The sequence below is a fragment of the Gadus macrocephalus genome, chromosome 23 (assembly GCF_031168955.1).
Source record: "Gadus macrocephalus chromosome 23, ASM3116895v1".
Lineage (NCBI taxonomy): Eukaryota > Metazoa > Chordata > Actinopteri > Gadiformes > Gadidae > Gadus > Gadus macrocephalus.
Genome location: NC_082404.1, coordinates 5245865 through 5266201, shown reverse-complemented (window position 1 = coordinate 5266201; position 20337 = coordinate 5245865). Strand labels below are relative to the sequence as shown.

The 20337-nt window shown below is 44.4% G+C and overlaps 4 protein-coding genes across 6 annotated transcripts in view; 3 read left to right on the top strand and 1 right to left on the bottom strand.

Annotated features, from left to right (window-relative positions):
- The window catches only part of ssr1 (signal sequence receptor, alpha), a 6722-nt gene extending 340 nt beyond the window's left edge, over positions 1 to 6382 (top strand). The window contains exons 2-10 of one of the 2 annotated variants that reach the window (XM_060045463.1): positions 686 to 819; positions 1092 to 1185; positions 1342 to 1445; positions 1766 to 1924; positions 2187 to 2263; positions 2414 to 2492; positions 2692 to 2785; positions 3601 to 3615; positions 4484 to 6382. In XM_060045463.1, coding sequence (XP_059901446.1) covers positions 686 to 819; positions 1092 to 1185; positions 1342 to 1445; positions 1766 to 1924; positions 2187 to 2263; positions 2414 to 2492; positions 2692 to 2785; positions 3601 to 3615; positions 4484 to 4551 — 824 coding nt within the window. In that variant the 3' untranslated portion in view covers positions 4552 to 6382. The remainder of the gene's footprint in view (positions 1 to 685; positions 820 to 1091; positions 1186 to 1341; positions 1446 to 1765; positions 1925 to 2186; positions 2264 to 2413; positions 2493 to 2691; positions 2786 to 3600; positions 3616 to 4483) is intronic. The other variant, XM_060045464.1, reaches the window with a different exon arrangement.
- Positions 6383 to 6486: 104 nt separating this feature from the next.
- On the bottom strand, positions 6487 to 12832 carry hus1 (HUS1 checkpoint clamp component). 2 transcript variants are annotated; one of them, XM_060045470.1, is made up of 8 exons: positions 12570 to 12832; positions 9510 to 9637; positions 9180 to 9356; positions 8711 to 8818; positions 8397 to 8471; positions 8170 to 8269; positions 7457 to 7591; positions 6487 to 6823 (listed from the first exon to the last, which is right to left on the bottom strand). In XM_060045470.1, the coding sequence occupies exons 2-8, from the start codon at positions 9528 to 9530 to the stop codon at positions 6741 to 6743; spliced, it is 699 nt and encodes a 232-aa protein (XP_059901453.1). In that variant the 5' UTR covers positions 9531 to 9637; positions 12570 to 12832; the 3' UTR covers positions 6487 to 6740. The 2 variants fall into 2 exon arrangements, with proteins under 2 accessions (XP_059901453.1, XP_059901452.1); XM_060045469.1 differs by lacking the exon at positions 12570 to 12832 and adding an exon at positions 9754 to 10357.
- cidea (cell death inducing DFFA like effector a) lies at positions 10335 to 12571 on the top strand (the record flags this gene model as incomplete). Its single annotated transcript, XM_060045733.1, has 3 exons — positions 10335 to 10540; positions 10950 to 11140; positions 11584 to 12571. Coding segments are annotated over 3 exons (417 nt in total), but the record flags the coding sequence as incomplete, so codon positions are not given.
- Positions 12833 to 12963: 131 nt separating the features above from the next.
- tubb6 (tubulin, beta 6 class V) lies at positions 12964 to 17399 on the top strand. The gene is made up of 6 exons (XM_060045462.1): positions 12964 to 13119; positions 13532 to 13640; positions 14316 to 14426; positions 15330 to 15445; positions 15630 to 15758; positions 15992 to 17399. Exons 1-6 carry the CDS (start codon positions 13063 to 13065, stop codon positions 16805 to 16807), a joined length of 1338 nt encoding a protein of 445 aa, XP_059901445.1. The 5' UTR covers positions 12964 to 13062; the 3' UTR covers positions 16808 to 17399.
- Positions 17400 to 20337: the final 2938 nt, after the last annotated feature.

The following is a 20337-nucleotide window of genomic DNA, read 5'->3' as shown; positions in this document are numbered from 1 at the left end:
CATGTATGCATATTTCAGGGTTTCATTACTTTCAGTGTGTGCTCCTATTGTTTCGCTAAAAGCCAGTGCCTTCGCCTCGCAGAGTGTTGGGGTTGGGATCCACATCGTAGACATGTCTTCTCTAGACTGACGTGTCCTTACCGTTCTTCCGTTAGCTCAGCGCCGGTGGGCTTAAGCCATCCAGCACAGCGCCGTACCGCTGACATTAATGGAGAATCCTTGCCAGTCAAATGTAGATGGACTAACTAAACCCAGAAACAAATGTCCCCGTTTGGTTGAATATCCGGTCGTTTGCTCGTATTCATCCTCACTTCACATGACAGGCAGTAGCCCGAAGCCGGTGTACCCCGCTCATGGACTGATCTAGATCCACGGGCTGTATTGGAATTTGTTGTTGTACTAATGTAATATAGACTTGAAAAAAAATTGTTTCTGTCATGTCGGTCAATGGATTTGTTAATCGGACTGATAGAGTTGTAGAATTATAAATGCCTGGTTATATACCAAATATCATGATGATCCACATACGATCACGCTATTGCAAAAGCGTGTCATATAATGAATAGTATTCATGGTAATTGCTGGTTAAGTGGTATGTACAATGCAGAATGATCTTAAGATAACCGCTACAACAGGTTAATCGGTGGCCCGACGTATTAATGGTATGCTCTTCTGGTGTGCGCAGGGCCGGGAGTAGCAGCCCAGGATGCCACTGAGGATGAGGAAGCTGAGGCTGGCGAGGAAGATGTTGTGGATGATGCCACTGCTGAGGATGAAGATGATGAGGCTGAGGTAGAAGACGATGAAAATACAGAATTGGTGAGTGATTGCATTGGTGATTATATATTATCAGTCTGCAGTGCTGGTGGTTTCATTCAAATCCAATTAAATATGATAAAGTATTGTTTGGTATTATGTAGAGCTGGGGGTAAACGATTATTTATTAAACGATTAATCGGGCGATTATTTCATTTCTTATTTCACAGCTCTAGTATTATGGACGATCACAGGGCATTGATATGGCTGTTATGGATAACGTTTTGGAGTGCGGGAATTCACCTCTTTATTTTTCTTGTTTCATCTGTCATTAGACAGAAGAAAAAGAAGAGGAGGAAGAGGCTCTGGTTGGAGAGGTGAAGGCCTCCCCCAACGCTGACACCACCATCCTCTTCGTCAAAGGAGACGGTAAGGCCTGAGGGCAGTCTGGGAAATAAAGGCACAACCGACCATTCAAGTCGACAAGCTTTGTGTCTTTACCGTACAAGCCTGATGGATAGTTGTTTGTATCTATATGTATATTTGTGTTATATTGTATTGTCATGCGTCTTTCCTTCCTGCCAGACTTCCCTGCCAACGAGATCGTCAAGTTCCTGCTGGGCTTCACCAACAAAGGATCAGAGAACTTTGTCGTGGAGTCTCTGGACGCTTCTTTCCGCTACCCTCAGGTACATGAGCTCCCCGGGGACTTGGGCTTAGTCGACCCGGTCCCATGTGGGTCCTTAATGTTGGGGTTAATTTTTAACTTTAATTGCTTGTTTGTTTTTTGTATGTGTAATGCACCTTCAGTTGGCACTCCCAATTTCGTTGTATAGGCGACTGTACAATGACAATAAAGGCTATCTTATCTTTCGTTAATAATATAATAATATCTATACAACTGTTCTGTGAGATCTTTTATAATACATTTGTAAGATGGTTATAAAATGTATTTAGAATGTAGTTAAGTTAAATTTAGGTTTAAACATGGTTCTGTTTTGTGTCTCAGGATTTCCAGTTCTACATCCAGAACTTCACAGCTCTCCAGCTGGGCCTTGTGGTTCAGCCCGGCAGGCAGGCGTCCTTCGAGTACTCCTTCATCCCTGCTGAACCAATGGGAGGCCGGCCCTTCGGCCTGGTCATCAACCTCAACTACAAGGACAGCAATGTGAGCATGACGCCGCCGAAGGGTTTCTGTATGCTGCTGTGTATGTGAGGCGCCCTTTGCCTGGAAACCAAAGGGGAGTCTGCTTGATAAGCACATGGCTCATTACAGTGACAATTAAATCCTCATTAAGCTCTGGAGAATATGGAATCCTAAGATGTATAACGTGACCCCCTTCAAGGGTTCCCGAAACCTAGACGGTGGACCACCTCGTCTCCACGGTAACACGTTTTTAAAGTTGACGTTTGTTCCTGTGTGTCTGTAGGGCATTATGTTCCAGGACGCTGTCTTCAACCAGACGGTGACCGTGATCGAAAGGGAAGACGGCCTTGACGGAGAAACGTGAGCCTCCCCCTCTCTCGTCTTCATTCTGTTGAGAATCAAAATGCTGATGTCTGCATAGCATCGTGACGGCCATCTTTGGTGGCCGTTTTATGAGAGACTGGATAGCGATGGATATTCAGCGGTTGGTTCCCTTCCTCCTTCCCCCAGGATCTTCATGTATGTCTTCCTGTCCGGTCTGGGACTGCTGGTCGTCGTAGGCCTTCACCAGCTCCTTGAGTCCAGAAAGGTAAGGCCAACCACCTCCTCGCAGCACTCCTAACCTGATGGTGGTGGTGTAGGCTCCCCATCTCGGTTTCATGATGTCATTTCGTATCTGTCCAGAAGCTACTACTTTCCCTCAGGCCACTGCATAATGAAGATGAACATGCTCTGAATGGCGTACATTTGTGTGTAACGGCGGCTTTGGGTCTATGTTGAAACAACAGAGGAGGCGTCCGGCCCCTAAGGTGGAGATGGGAACGTCGAGCCACAACGACGTGGACATGAGCTGGATCCCCGCCGAGACGCTCAACCACCTCAGTACGTGTTTCTCTCCATGTCCCATTCACAGACCTAAAGGGCGGGCCTCCATGTGGGATCTAGTGGGCCAACAACATGCAGCTGTTGATTCAGACTCGCCAAGCCGATCTGAAGCCCTGCAGTTTACTGCTTCTGTACTGTAGCATCCTCTCTGTATTTCTCCCGAAAACCAGCTACTGTCTCCTCACCGCCTGAATAACATAACTCTGACCTGCTGAGCTCCTGACTTTTTCTTACTTTTCAAAAATTGGTTTCAGCTGTATACAAACTTAACGGTATAGCTTCTGCATTTTCTTGTTGGGAATGTTTTCCAAAGAGCTATGTTTGTTGCAGTGCTCGAGAACTATTAAAATTCCTAGTGGGGGATTTTCACCCTCATAGGTTATTTAAAATAAAAATTCTCTTGGTCCCCTAATGGACCCTTTACCCAGTAGAAAATCAAGGGTGTAGCTCATAACAATTAATGGCTCCGTTCGATCAATGTATGGTCGTGCTGCAGTATTGACTGAACCAGTCAAGGTAATGTACATTTACGTGGTCCGCTGGTGCTACGATAAAACTAAACCTAAATCCAACCTCATGTTAAAATGACCGCAACCGGACGTTACTTTACCCCACTGTTGTCGACTAGTGTAATGGGTCTCTTAGGCCTGTGGGTGCCTCCTCTTTTAGTTGTTGTGTTGCTGTATCTACTGGGTTGTGGGCTGCTGCTTCATGGGTGACTTCAGCCTTTTGCACCTTTCACTCCTTTGCATGGGGTCACTCACGCTTTGTCTCCCCTCTCCCTTCCCTCTCTTGTTTTCTTGTGCCTTCAGTGCAGAGCCGTCGAGGTGAGGTTTTTCCGTTTGTGTGTAACAAACTACAAGTCATTTTTGTTGATGTTTGCATACATACTTATGGTTGTCACTGTCTAAATTGCCGGCCTATTGTATCAGTTAGGTAATGCAGCATCATATTTATCTAGTGCAAGTAGAGGTTAGACAATAATAAACGTAGACAGAAATGTGTCCAACTATTTGTTGGACAACTATTTTTATAAACTGATCAAGAACTACTTGATCCAAGATATAAAATCCTCTTGGTACAATGAGCCCTTTCCACAGTAGGAAAAATCTAGGGGTAGTTAATGATTGGTACGTTAGATTAAAGGTGACATATTATACCAAGGTGTGAGTGTGATTAGTCGTTACACGCCATTTTGAAAATCTGCCTCTTCTGACATCACAAGTGGGCGTGTCCACCTAGATGTATGACGGACAGATGAGCAACATTTGCTACAGTCCACTGGGTAGGCTGGTAGACTGATCTATCCAGTACACATCTTGGTGGACACGCCCACTCGGGATGTAAGAAGAGGCAGATTTCCAAAACGGCTTGTAACAGCGAATCAACCTCACACATGATGAAATAATATGTCACCTTTATCTGACGTACACATCATTAATAGTATTAGCTACCCCTAGATTTTTATACTATACTGTAATATGTTGTATCTATGTAAATATACACTGAGCATGCTGCTGTGCCGAAAAACAAAGTCCTACCTCATGTTCAAATGGCAGGAACAGGAGGTCATTCTACCCTTTTGATGAATGGGATCATTATGTGAAAAGGGTTGATTACCCCTGAGGTCTTTTGAAGTCCTCTCCTCCTCTTCTGTTGTTGGTAACCCTCCCTCCCTCCCTCTCTCCCCTCCAGACAAGGCCTCCCCCAGACGCTCCCCCCGCAAAAGGAACCAGAAGCGATCCGCCGGCTCTGACGAGTGATGGGCAGCGGGGTCACGCCGCTAGCCGGCCGCGTACCCCTGACCGTCTGCACAGAACCCCCCCCCCCCCCCCCAACCCACCCACCCCCCCCCCAACCCACCCACCCCCCCCCCCCCAACCCACCCACCCACCGACAGGAGGGCTGGGAGCGACAGCCCAACCCAGCCGGTCTCGCCCACATAGAAACACACTCGATGCCAACCTCTCAGGGTGGCGCTTCATAATCAACGTACAAACTGTTAAATACGATTTTGGACACACACACACACGCACACATGAACATAATTTTCTTTAACACTTTTTACGGATCCGTCACTTGGGGGTGGAATCTAAAAACAACAGAAAACGCATTATTCTGAAGAGAAGAATGGGATATTTTTTGCGATGAGCGAGGGACCGGTGGGAAAACGGTAGACATTTGTTTAGGTTTCATTTTTTTTTCTAATGGACTGCCTTTGTAGCATATCCGTGACGTCATGATCATCATTTTGTGATAATGTGGGGGTTCTTTTTGTGACTAAGCCATGCAATGGATAATATTTGCATTGTTTCATACTTTCAACTTTTTTGTTTGGTTTTGGTAGCTTGGGTTGCTGTTGTACTTGTGGGAGGGGAGGTATTCCTCTTTCACAGGGTGTGCTTCCTCCCACTAGCCCAAACCCGTCGGCCCTGCCACACATGGGAAACAATAGTTGTTGCTGTTTCAAACCGCAGCCACTAATGCCCCTGACACACTTTGAGATTAGAGGCAGAAGGGAGCGAACCCAGGGCCAGGACTCCGTAGTAACAAACAACCAACAACCAACAACCCCTCATCCCTGCTTGTCTTAAAGGTTCACTTTTGGACTACACGCTTTCTCTCTGGGAAGGCATCTATTGTACCCTGCTACCTGGGGACAGCACTGGTTGGAAACCACTGGACGGTTGTAGCCGCTATGGTTTTTGAAGGTGGTCAGCAGTCACAGCTTAGATGGGTGTTGTGGACTGCGTACCTCAGACCCGTTGCAGGGGCTGTTGTTGGCGTGCAGGTGGTCAGGATGTTTGGTGTCCTTGGGGTGTTGTGTATCAAGGCTGTGCACTGAGTGGCGTCAGGGGGGCCTGAGACTTTCTAAGATCAGCGATGGCAAATGAGGGTTCTTAGTCTGTCCCCCAACGTGCCTGTTTTTTACTTTTGTTTGTGATTCTACTGTACATTTAGATTTCTGCCGTGTTTCCCCTCCTAGAAGCCAGTTTGAGGTTGGGAACGGGCAGGGAATGGAATGTGTTTTTTTCCGGGCTGTTTTTCTGCTTTGCGAGATGTTAATCGGAGGCACTGGTGTAAATACTAGCTAATGCTCCCAAACTAGAGCACCATGACATGTTAATTTATTTCCCAAATGACAAAGTGGGTTCCAATGGGTTTTATACTGTATTCATTTGACCACTAAAGGGTACCATTGTGGGTATTTTTCTAGTAGAACTTTACTTCAGTTGTATTTCAAAGGGTTTTTCTACAAAACTCTGGATTTCAGGCGTGGTGGTAATGGCTGTTCCAATGTGAAGCTCGTCATGCAGAGGCACAACCACCATGTTGGTGTGTATGTCATAGAACTTGCCACTTGCTACCATGGCTCCATGTGTTTACAGTCAATTGCTCATAACGTGGGTGCTACTGAGAAGAGTAAACCTAATAATGCTTTCTGAAAATGGTTAGTGATACCATGTCTACATTTTATTACTTTCTCCCCCCCCCCAAAAAAAAAAATACCAACGATGTGCCCCTTACAAATTTCTTTGTCACATCCATTCATTTTTCATTATGTGCAGAAAAATAAACGCTGATTTGCTGTAGGATTGGTCTCATCTTCTAATTGCCAGCGTCACTTAATGAAATGAGTGAAACATTATTATTGAACATGCATTGATCAGAGGGAACTAGGAGTGCAGACACTTCCACATACTTCAACGTTTATATTTACAATAATTACAACATATGCAAAATAAACTTAAACACGAATCAAGGTGGGTTTTGACCCAGATGTACATTCTCCGATCAAGTTGGTTGACTGATCATCCAAAAAACAAATTGAACCCTTAATCTTAAAATAACTGACTTTTAGAACGTCCTGTAAGACTGGGAACATAAATGGGCCTCGTATGATGTTGATGGTGCTGCTCAGACCGGTCCCTTGTTCAGGAGCGTAAGGTTCCTAGGCCACAGCAGGGATGAAGTACTGCAAGGACACATCTTCATAAAGGAGAATCAAGTGGATGATGGTATTCTGGACGATATCTAAGGGGGAGGGTAAGAACAAAACATCTTATTCATCATATGGTTTTAGACAGTAGCTCATTCACTTGAGGTATTTTTTACATGCAAACATGAGGGGAAAAAATATGGTACGGATTGTCCTGTGATTTAGGTTTTTTGACTCCAAGCTGGTAGGCTCCACGTTTGGAAGACCAGATCCTTGAGAATTGGATGAGGCTGAACACCTACTTGTTCATTTTGTAAAAATCAATTCAATATAAATCGGTCATCTTTGCATGTCTCCTTTAAGGGGACCTGGTGCTATATTTGTATCCGACGAGTAGTATAGCGCTTTACATCAGAATGCATTATGGGAATTATTTTGACGATACCCATATTGAAAGGACCAGAGAGTTGTTACTGCAAAATCCGAAATTAACTAATACACCATAACCTAGTCCAGCAAAACATTTTGCAACATCACATGATAAACGCTGCGGCAGTTTCAACTAACCCCAAGCCTCTCCCTGTAGTTATGAATCATTTCACAATTCATTATTAAAATATGACAAAACATCACTAAAAACAAATATCCCAATGCTTCTATGGTACCAAAATGGAGGCGTTCCTTGTGATATGGCGTTCATGCAAGGACAACGGTAAAGCTGGACCTACTGCACATGGCTTTGCTAGGGTTGAACTGCTGTCCCATGAGGAACTGCTGCAGCTTCCTGACGTCCACCCGGGCCTGGACCATGGCCTCAGGGTCCCTCTGGGAGTTGGCCCCCGCCTGGGACCCATCACCACCAGCTGGGACGAGGTGGGGAGGGGATGTGGAAGAGGGTTTAAAAAGTGTTGGGAATGGAAATTAATCGTGAGTGAGATACCAAAGAAACATAGCTGTAGTGATCAGATTTCCAACTTATTATAAAAATACTTTTTGCATGCATGAATCAAGCTGTCAGGATGCTCAATGCACCAACGTCCTAAATCTTCCCACTGGACTTTATTTATTATTTATTTATTCATCATTGGGACGTTTGTTTGTAATGTATGTGATCTTGATCCCTGAGAAACGCCTTCTCGTTTTGTTGTTCAATCAACAAAATGACAATAAATTTGATTTGATTTGATTTGAATAGCTTTAAATTGCCAATATATAATGTAATTTTCCTTAAAAATGAGGCCTTCCCATGCTCATTACGTTGCCTAGAAGAAGAAGAGTTTCAGACACTTATTACCTTCAAGGCAAGTCTATTTATAGAGTCACTCTCAACACAATAGGCCCATTCAGATCGCTTTATACAGGCGGGAATCACATTTAAAAGATATGTCGATGTGTAAAAAGGAAATCTTTACATGTGCAATAAACCAATTCTACAACGTACCCCAGGGTGGGTTGCCCAGGTCTCTGAAGTGGGTTGCGACCGAGACCAAGTCAGTCTCTATCTTCAGGTTCATCTCCCCATTCATGTTGGCTTCTATGACCTAAAACAACACATCATGTCCTTACTTATTACATACACACACACACACACAGTTTCAAACAGAAATGGAGCAGTTCTGATTAAGAAGTCGTGACTGCCAATTTTGACTGAGCAAGGAAGTGTTTTACAAGGAAGTTGGAGAGGTTCTTCATTCTGTCCACCACGTTCTTCATGATCTTCAGAGGGGGCATGTAGATGCTTACCTGCAGGAAAGAATCGACCACAATAGTATTACTGGCAGCAACGATTAATTTATTGTTGATAATCCATCAATTATGAATCTATTCAAAGTTGAATTGATCAACTTTGCACATAGAATTAATTGTAATTTATTTTCAGCAGTTAATTTCAAAACATCAACAGAATCTAGGCCTGAGCGATCCCCAGAGAACAGAATGTGAGATCCGAAGGGTTTCAAGAAGCTATGGAGGAAATCCCTTACGTCAAAGTCAGGCATGCTGGGCTCCTTGAAGTCATTCCACAGCCTCTTGGGGATGACGTCCACAGGGATGTCGTGGGTGACAACCCGACTCGCGCTGGACATTGTTGGCTGGGGAAGAAAAAAATGGGGAGAAAGAAACGGGGCGAAGAAAGCGTGTTTTAGAGCCAAAAAAAAGCCCATTTAGAAAAACATCAAAATGTGTGTATAAATGATTGTTTTGATGAAATTGAATTCAAATATTAGTGATCACACGAAAAAAAAAAAAACATGTATAATTATCTTTTAAATAAGACAACCGTATAAATCAAGACATGCTCAGAAACATGTTTTGGGATAATAAATCGATTAGATTAAACATTTCAACATAAACATTTTGGATTGATGTTGAGTTGAATGTCATGCCCAACCAGCAATAATGCTCGTATAAATGGAAGCATGTGGATCTGGAGAAGAGAGAAATCCAGCTCACCAGTTCAGCAGCAATGGTCAAGCAGGGGCAGTGTTTCTTTGTCAGTTTGATCTTAACAGTTTTGGCATTCTGGGCGGTTTTAAGTGCCCTGGAAAGGTTGTCAGGTGCCAACTCCAGGCAAATCTCATTGGCCTCCGCTGACACACCCTCCAGCTGGAACTCATCAAAGAACTTGGCCTGTAGAGTTACAGGTGGGGGTGTTCATGGCAACACGAAGAAACGCTGTCTTGAGTCATTTAGTAGCGTTCCATTTGTCAAAGACACATTTGTGTTCATCGCTGTGATACTTTGAGGGTATAACATTATGCGCCCAAGGCATTGTACTCCTACCTGAGATAGTTCACACCACATACCCACCCCTCCATTGGCCACTTTACCAGACAACACAAAGTACAGGTTGTCTGGAGTGAGCCTGAGGACGCACGTCTTGGTCAGTTTAGAGATGGTAGTCACAACACCTGGTTACAAAAAATGAAAGTACGGGAATTATATTCTTGCGCAAGTTATATTGGAAAGATTGACAACCGAACAATTCCATGAAAGTTCTTGATCTTAATTGTTTTGAAAAACGTACGTGTGAAGTTATTGAGACATCCAATATCTATAATTTTCGATCGAAACTTCATTGTAAATTCCGATGTTATACGTATTAAATCTATAATAGGAAAAACATGTTTGGGAAGCGTCGTAGGACCCGGGTTATTTTTCAAGCGCACCACGTAGGGTGCACCTCGATAAATGTTCCGACGGAAACAACCGAGTAGTTGTTGCCAAACGTGCCAGATATATTAGATATTTGGTGCGTTGCGTGCGTTGTTGGAGTCTTCGCCGACATCCACACTTTGTTTTTACTCTTTTTAGCAGAGCTCAATCTTCTATTAACTAATTGTTCAATATTCACTCTTTTACTTTATTTAACCAGTCTGGCCTTTATGGTAGTGTAAAAAATGCCAATCATTTAGATACTGTACTGACGTTGCGGTGGGGTGAGTTTTTCTTTTTTTTTGACGTTAGTTGCGATATGCAACCTCAATGCTAGTTGCTACTAAATTGTAAACTTTACTTTTTTTTTTTGATACAAAGGTGTGTACTTTGTTCAGCTTCGAATACCACTTCACCACCAGGAAGCGCTGTTGCTTTTCAAATTACATCTAAAACGGGGAGAACACTAGCTTAATCTCCTTGTATGCTCCTCCCACTACTGTAAGGCGGCCAGTGTTCCTTGCCTCCAGCCCGGACCTGACTCTGGTCCTGCAAGAGGATGGGACTGGGGTTGAATGTGAGGCCTTCTTCCAGGCTCTCCACAGCCATAAGGCCCTCATGGTGCTGGAGAGGGGGCAGATGTGGACGGAAAGCAAGCTACGACAATGTGAAATAGGTTTTCTAAAGAAGTGCATCTCTCGTGTGACTTCGCTTTGGCTGAGAGAAGGGTGTGTGGGTGTGTGTGTGTGTGTGTGTGTGTGTGTGTGTGTGTGTGTGTGTGTGTGGCTAGCTACCGAAACCCAATTCCGTTTGCATCGGCCCTGTAAACTGTGTACGTCAGCGCAGAGCAAGACGGACCAGAACAACTGCGTGGGTGTCGATTGATTTGATATACCCGCAGGCTCCCCCTGCAGAACATTGCTCTATCAGATGTCCCCATACGCTTGCCAATACAATTGCACAATCAAAGAATCTCATTCCAGGCAGTTCTGTCGCGGGAGGAGACGGGATCTGGCTTAGATTCCCCAAACGACCTAACCTTACATTGTCATTGTCACTATCGATCCAGATCTGCCCTACCTCCCAGAAGCCTCAGGGGAGTGGGATCGCCAACCTGACCTTTGACCTATTCAAACTGCACCGTAAAGAGTTCCTGGGCTGCCTGTCGATCCGGGCCACCTTTTATGAGATGTACATGTTCTCCTATGACCTGGGATACACCAGAGCCAAGCCTGCCATCAAGTTAGTGGAGCCACCTGGTACTTAATCATGTATGGGTTGAATTGACACGTATTTTAATGATGGAGGTTTCAATGCAAGTTTTTCTTTTGGTAACCATTTGTAAGGGCAAACCAATGTACCAATCCCTAGCCATTATTCATCAGTAAATGCTTGTTTGAAGTTGTTTGTATGAGTGCAAGCACAACAATCAAATATCTAGCATACTAACTTCTTGTCTCGCTTCATCTCTCCATTTTGCGGTTTGTCTGTCTGTCCGTCTCTCTCAATCTGTCTGTCTCTCTCCCGTATTCTCCCTTGTGCTGTCCCTCTGCGGGTCTGTCTCACTCCTCGCCTGTGACTGTCTGTCTGTCCGTTTGTCTTTCTGTCTCTCACTTTGTCTATCTCAATCTGTGTCACTCATTAATGGTCTATGTCTCTCTCTTGTGGTCTGTGTGTCTCTCTCAATCTGTCTCTCTACCAGGGGGTCCATGCGTCTCCTGACCCACTCCGCCAGATTGGCAGGTCAGCTGCTGCTGTACGGCGCGTCGTCAGCGCTAAGCGCCATCGGAAAGGACGACGACTATTACTGCTTTGACGGTGGCCGTGACATCCTGTGCATACACTAGCGGCCCCCAGGCCCAGCACAAATGTTTAGGCCCCGCCCATGTATCATGTGTCCCGAACGCTCCGCTCTGTTGGGGTGGGAGCGGCTCGAACTGTGGTTGATGCCTTGATTCATATTCTGGTCGCAGAGTGCCGCAATGATTTGGTTTCAGGGCTGGGTCACAGCAACCCAGCCCTCGGGTCAGCCCCTGGCGTAAGGGTGAGATAAGGGAGTATATATGTAAATTAGTCATCATCAATCATTTATGTTTATTTTAATATGGTACATTTGCATTTGTTTCATTAGTAACCTAAACGGGTTGCATCTTGTTCTAACGGCCTTGTGATATTCTAAGCAAACTGGTTGCTGAGGGGGAAATGCCAGACATTTAACGTGTATGAATCAATAATTCCCATCCCGGCATCATCTGATGGTTTTAGATGTTTTTTAAATGTAAGTGAAATAAAAGTGCTTATTTCCACTCATCTCAGGTGCTTTATCCTCACTTTAATTCACAAATAATTGATATGATTATAACCTTATCATAGGGTACTTGCTTTAGACTATTGGTGTGTCTGCTTTGTACCATGGGCGTATAATAGCAGGCACACCTGCGGGGATATGAGGTCAGTCGTCTGGGGACTTCCTCCAGCCCTGGTATATGCTTACAAAAACATTCCTGTGACAACCAGACACAGAGCCCTGACAAAGAGTCACCCATCCTGTGTTGACCAGGAACACATTTCTGTACGTTTGCTTTTCTGCTGGACTGGTTAAAATGTTGACAATAAAGTGTCTTGAGCGTTCGAAAACATACATCATGCCGTGGTGGAATAAAGTGTCTTGAGTGTTAGAATACTCACATCATGTCTTGGTGGCGTACTTTATAAACCGAAGCTCCACGCCCTGCTGCTGCAGTCTGAAACAGCTGATATATGCGTCATCTGCGCGAAGGTTAAGCACGTGTTCCATTTAGCTTCAGGACGATTTCTGTGCTTCCTCGACCACTATGACATACATGGTTAGTTGCCTATAGTGTGTAAGTCGTTTATAATGAACGTTTCCAAGTTGAGACTCTATCATGTAGTGCCACATTTGATCCATACGTATCAGCTCCACTCTAAATACACCCACAATGGACGAGCAAGGGAACAGAACAAGGAGTCGTAAAGTTCATGAACTTTTGTTTGGAATGACTCCCTCCCCAAACTCGTACCCGGTTGTGTTCGCGTGCACGCGCTCTGGAGTTGGAATTTAGCGCGGGTTGAGCTAGAGGCTGTCATTAGAGCAGAGACGCACCAGCCGACAGCAGCAAAACCTTTGAAGAGCACAGCAGGCCTACGCACGAGCAGAAATATGAGGGAAATAGTTCATTTACAAGCGGGACAGTGTGGAAATCAGATCGGGACGAAGGTAGGCACATGTTATCTCGCATGTCAACGTTTATTATTTGATACATTTTTCGATCTAATCGATGAGTTAATAATATTTTTTCCTTATTTTAATTGGATTCAATCATTGGTTCTGAGTCTAATGAACTGAGTCACCCAAGTTGCGCTCTCGATCTTTTTTCACTTTTAATAATTCATTTAGTGGTTTCTTGCTTTTCACGAGTAGGCCTAGAATTTTTAAGCGGATGCCATCGTTTGTATTAGAAACAGTGTTAGACAGAAAATGGTTTAGAATTAAACGTCACACTACTTATCCGACTAGTCTCACTAACCCTGTTAACTAAGGAACGAGTGGGTCATTCAATGTTCAGGCGGAACACAATGTTTTATTTGAACGTCGTCATCAGCTTCTTCTTCTTCAATGACTCGTGTAGTTCTGGGAAGTGATCAGTGACGAGCATGGCATCGACCCTACCGGGAACTATGTCGGCGACTCGGTGCTGCAGTTGGAGCGGGCGAACGTCTACTACAACCTGGCGTCCTGTGAGTAAAACTATCGGTTCATTCAAACGTACGTCATTTGGCTCTCTCCACGCATGCGCTTCAAGGCGACTCGAGTGGAGGCGCTCATTCAAACATACGACCTCGCGCACTCTGTGGATAGCCGAGTGCGCTATGCGTTGAGTCACTGTGACGCGCAAGCGTGGAGAGCCTTCCGCCTTTGACATGGATAGATGACAACAGCTTCTCTCCCGGTGGAGATGTGTCGGTTCAAAGTGAGGAGAAACCCGCTGGCCATAATACCTCTGCTCCTCCACAAACATGGGCCCGCAACAGTAATACGGAGGAGGATCAAATCTTCCCATGGCCATTTTGTTTTGTTTTCAAAGTGCGTAATTTCTTCCCCCACAGGCTGAACATTGAACTGCATGACGTACTCGGTTTCCACAAGTGTGTATCTAATCCTAATAATTAAATACTCTAAACCTGTGTTGCTTGTTCTTAATGTGGTGCAGATGTGTTTTATGCGTAGGATTATTTTTTTCGGGTTACGTAAATCAGGTTGGTATTTAGATGCATCTCATTCATAATAAACCGAATGAATAACCTGGGCTGCCCTCAGGGGTTGTGATGATCACTTGTTTAGTTCGGGATATTTTTTTTAAAATACAGAAATGGATGCATTGAATCATGTTCTCGTTGTTATTTTTTTTGCAGCAAATAAATATGTCCCCCGTGCCGTGCTGGTGGACCTGGAGCCAGGGACCATGGACAGTGTGCGCTCAGGGACCTTCGGACAGCTATTCAGACCCGACAACTTCATCTTTGGTAGACACAAAACCTAATTAAAGGGGACATATTATACCACCAGGTGTGAGTGTGAATAGCCTTACAAGCCGTATCGAAAATCTGCCCCATATGACATCACTAGAAACGGCTTGTAAGGCTAATCCCATTTCACACCTCGTGGTATGTACCCTTTATTTTTTATAAGGGCCGATATCTGCTTAAATTTGCAAGCTGGACAGTATAAACCAATGTTGACATGTCCCATGCCCTCGGTTATATCATGATTAATTTATTGCCAAGAGTCATAAAGGGGATTAAGAGTCATAATGGGATTAACTTCAGGTAGACTCCTTAACATGAGGGGTTGGCTGTCATGTTAATGAAGACTCTTATAATTACGTTGGACCCACCGTCCTTGTGTATGGGGTAAATGGTGGGATTGAATAACATGCAATCTTCCATATAAACTAACCCCTCCCTTAAATTGAGTATTCATGGCATAACTATAACCTCGATTTGAAAAGCGGGTCACTGATGGAAATCTGCTGTTGGTACTGTATAAACAGTGGAGCAGCATTCCTGTTCCAACAGCCCTGGCTCTGTTCAACAAACTGGCTTCACCAGAGGACACAGACCTCTGTCTCCCTCCTACTCCCATGTGTTGCAACATACTGCACTACAGTGCTCTACACGTTGCACTCCAATAAAATGGACTGAAGTACACTACGTTGCTCAACAAATTATAGTAAACAAAACTTGGCCTTTAAACAAATGTTTAAGATTTGTTAAATTGAGCTGTTTGGTACTTTATCAAGAATAGGGGGAGGGGAGACGTGTGTCTGCAGCTGCACATGGGGATGTTTATGTGGGGGACGTATAATAAGGGGAGTGCCTTTTTTAAAAGATGTCTAACTTTGCTGTGTTGTGTTGGGTTGACCACAGGACAGACGGGTGCTGGGAACAACTGGGCGAAAGGCCACTACACAGAGGGGGCGGAGCTAGTGGAATCGGTGCTGGACGTCGTGAGGAAGGAGTGCGAGAACTGTGACTGTCTACAGGTACACTTTGATATATTTTGGTATCAATAATAACGGAGCAACACTGATATGGGCCTTAAGCAGGTCTACAATAGGATGTCAGCCCTCCGTTTCACTATTGGAAATCTGAAATGCCTCTTTGTCACCTTTTTTATTTTGTGTGTTCAAGTCACTTGTTGAAGGTGTTGTGCGTGTTTGTGTATAGGGTTTCCAGCTCACCCACTCTCTAGGTGGAGGAACGGGCTCAGGCATGGGCACCCTGCTCATCAGCAAGATCAGAGAGGAGTACCCCGACCGGATCATGAGCACTTTCAGTGTCATGCCCTCCCCCAAGGTATGGCTAACCCTGAAGTTGACCTGCAGAATGTCAAATCAATCAGCCAAAGGCTGGTTGTAGGCGTTCATTTTTTTACCCTGGTTTGATTCATTCATTGATCCTTCTGGATTTTTTTATGTTGGATGAATCATAACACGCCGTTTAAAATATGGATATATTAATATTTACAATCGAGATGATAGCTAATGGATTTGTGACTGTGATGACCAATGGCCTGACCCCTCATCCAGGTGTCTGACACGGTGGTGGAGCCCTACAACGCCACCCTCTCCGTGCACCAGCTAGTGGAGAACACGGACGCGACGTACTGCATCGACAACGAGGCGCTCTACGACATCTGCTTCCGCACGCTCAAGCTGACCACGCCCACCTACGGCGACCTCAACCACCTGGTGTCGGCCACCATGAGCGGCATCACCACCTCCCTGCGCTTCCCCGGGCAGCTCAACGCCGACCTCCGCAAGCTGGCCGTCAACATGGTGCCCTTCCCCCGCCTGCACTTCTTCATGCCCGGCTTCGCCCCGCTGACGGCCCGCGGCAGCCAGCAGTACCGCGCCCTGTCCGTGCCCGAGCTCACGCAGCAGATGTTCGACTCGAAGAACATGATGGCGGCGTGCGACCCGCGCCACGGCCGCTACCTCACGGTGGCCACCGTGTTCCGCGGCCAGATGTCCATGAAGGAGGTCGACGAGCAGATGCTCAACGTGCAGAACAAGAACAGCAGCTACTTTGTGGAGTGGATCCCCAACAACGTGAAGGTGGCGGTGTGCGACGTGGCGCCCCGCGGCCTCAAGATGTCGGCCACCTTCATCGGCAACAGCACGGCCATCCAGGAGATCTTCAAGCGCATCTCGGAGCAGTTCTCCGCCATGTTCCGCCGCAAGGCCTTCCTCCACTGGTTCACGGGCGAGGGCATGGACGAGATGGAGTTCACGGAGGCGGAGAGCAACATGAACGACCTGGTGTCCGAGTACCAGCAGTACCAGGACGCTACGGCCGAGGAGGAGGAGAACTTTGACGAGGAGGCGGACGAAGAGATAGCGTAAGGAACAAGCGGACATTGGTGAAGGGATGGCGAAAGATTATGGTATGCAATGTCGTTCAGACATTGGTCCAGGTAGGAGGAAGAAGAATCTCCAGAATCCAATTTGGGTATAAAACCTTGACACTCGTCCAGAGTCTGTTAAGCAAAAACAAAACTTGTCTATAAAGTTAAATTTAAAAGAACTCTGATATTGACGACTGATTCAGGATCAACATTTACGCTACTGGAGAAAACTCTGATGCAAACTTAAATTCCTTCCTACACGTTTATATTACACTGATAGTAGCTACTATTCTTCAAGTGTGTAACATATGTAGATAGAGATTTAATTTAACTAAATGTATGATATTACAAACTATAAGCAAATACACCCACATCCATCGCAGTATCCGACATGCAAGTAACAAAAAAAGGAAAAGGAAAGTATTTAACAATTTACTCTGAACAGTGGGTTTTACTTAATCAAAACAAAAGCGTCTTTTGTGTTTAAATGTTGTTTGTGTTGTGTTGTATGAAAAGGTGACTTATTTTTAAGTGTTGACCCCAGTGGTTCATTCCAGGGGAAATAAATCAAAATGTTTGTTCTGAGCTCACTTCTTCGTGCAGTGTTATGTGTTTTGTGTGCGTTTTACTCATGGAGGGAATGTGTCGCATTTTGCAGCTCACTGATGGTATGTCAACTCCAATAACCTTAACACACACCTAACCACACACTCAAATGCATGCAGAACAGGAATGAGCCAGTCAACAGCTTTCTAATCTCACATCATTGTGTTGCTAATGTGATCCTACAGCAGATGTATTTGTTCAGACAAAAGCCAGGGAACAAAGAGCCTGGGTGCTCACTGTCAGATTCAATGCCAAATGCTTTGCTCATGTCTGCCTGTCCTGTTGGAATGGGTGAATGTAGGCTTTTGTGGGTGTCTGCGTTCAGCTGTGATGAGTAATGAAACACTGGCCTATTGGCAAAATTCAGTGTTTCCTTTCAACCTTGAACTTCCACAAAATGGAGCCTCATTCAAATCCTGAGGCGAGGTAGCATACCTCGGACAGGGGAATTGGAAGTGGGGTCAGAGTTCATGAGTGGACAAGCTGCTTGTAGGTAGCACAGACCTGCTGAAACTGGGCGTTTCCAGATCTGTTTATTGCATCACCATTGTAATTACTTGCACACAATATTCTAGTCAGAATTTTCTGTTTAATCTTCAAGTTTCAACTTTTTACGTCATGTGTAGTCCAGAGATGCATATGTTACGGTATACCGAATATTGGAAAGCTATCGGTAAGTTGAACTGACTTGGGTCTGTGATCTTGACCAATAAACAGGAGGTGGACCGAAGAGCAGCGCGAGGAACCAATCGGAGACCCGGAAAACAGCCTCAGCCCAATCAACTGTTAGTACAGATCGGCCTTCAACACATTTCACTCATGAAACTTCGACATTTTTGTGGCTTTGGCTTTGACATTGACTGATCCGCTGGTTAGGCTTTTGTATGACAAAAATTATCCAATTGTGATGTTTTAGGATACATTCCAGATGGCAACAAGGACCTCCTTATAAACGTCATGTCATTCAGCTTAATGAAGTCAACTGACCCCTGTTTCTTGTAGGGTCTGTAAAGAGTTGTGTAGCTAGATCCAGTGGTTTGGTGAAAGATGTGCTGTGAACATTTCAATAGTACTGGAGTGTGACAGCCACAATGCAGTCATCCACAATGTAGTAGGCCTGGGCAAAAATAGCCTTGGATCGATAGATGGTCCAACCACTGAAAAAAACAAAATGAAGATAACCTGCATACATACTACTGCAGAGAAATCATGCTTTTATGTGATTAATATAACAGTTTTACCTCAATAGACAAAGTTGGATGCATTTGTATTTTGCCAGTTCCCCATGGATGACATGCAGTCTGGGTGAAGTTGGCAGAATATTGTCAAATGTATTCAAAACTATTTCCATGTTTGTTGACGAGATTACAAATAAAGAACCATTGGATTTCCCTTTCAGCCACAAACATTACTAATGCTAACATAACAGGAGGTGTATTATGATAGGCTATCCTAATAGCCCATCACCTGTTGTGAATAGTATGTTTCTTCTTTCCAAATAAATACTGTAAAATCCATGTTTGCCTCCATGAAGTCTGCCAAAATATCTTGAGGTACATTAAATATCTGACTTCTATTAAGCAGATATATGATTCTATCTAAGTTATCAATGGTGTTATACTGTGTAGACACATGATCAGGGCACACAGTGATTTGGATGTCATTGGGAAACAGAACGCTGCCATAGGTCACGATGCCTCCAAAGATTAAACAGTTTGGGCTATGGAACGTTCTACGATGCCACACTATTCTTCACTGAGCATAGTTTGCCTAAAGTCCCTCATGTGAACACAATGTGACGTACAAATTAATATATGTAGGCCTACCAAAAAAATTTTAGCACCATAATAATAAGTGAACAATTACTGGAAAATAATGAAGAATAAGTTCACCTGTTCAGTGTGAGGCTAGCGTGTTCTGCCAGAGAACTACATGAGATTCAATATCTGTTACTGTTGGCATTAAAAATGATTGATCTGGCAGGTTAAAAAAAGCACCTCTATGTACGAATGCTACTGCTGTTGTTAATATGAGGGAAATGTGTAATGTCTATTAATAGTTCTGTGGTATATCTACTGTCAGCATACACATAAGGTCCTGAAGCAGTTCAGGATGGACCTACAAGTGGCAACTGACAGAAACCAAAGTCCATCTCTAATCTCTTGATGCTATCTCAATTGTTTGAGTGCAATAACATCTGGATTTATGAGAGGTTTAACTCAAAAGATGACTCATTAAATATATTGATAATATCCTCCAATCACATCACCGCAGTACAATTCATTTCTGGTCCATTCACATGAACCACACGTATGATTATGAATCACATCCCAGTATATCGGAACACATGATGAGGTTTCTCTCAGGACTCCATCAGGAGCGATGGACACTGCCAGGGTCAGGGGCTTGATTCCCACACAGGTTAGAATCTATGCATTAAAAAAGGATTAACAATGCTTATTTAATAAAGCTAAAGTAAAACAGTCACACATTATAGAATGCCCGTATACATCGGTGCTTCAGTGGCTCTATGACGTCATAAGAAGGCCCATTCCAAGGCTGCCCTAGCAACCAGCCTCATGTTCCACTTCAGGCAGTTCAAGTTGGACGAGCAGAGAGATTGGATGATAATAATTCAGCATTGCTAAATTATTATCGTGCGAGAATGAATTTCTTAGCAAGCCTGTGTTGTTGGCCCTGCATCGCACCTCAGGTACGTGAGACCCACCGAATGAAACCAGTACATGAGTTTCAACGGATGTTGGAATTCCAGTTTGATCTTTTTGCTCTCCTTTGAAGAGAATCCAATCTGCATGTACAAATACTTCTGTACTTCTATAATATATATATTACTGTACTGTCTGATCATTGTTCTGTGGTGTTCCTCCTCTCAACAGAGATACCAGGCGAGTCCTGCAGCGG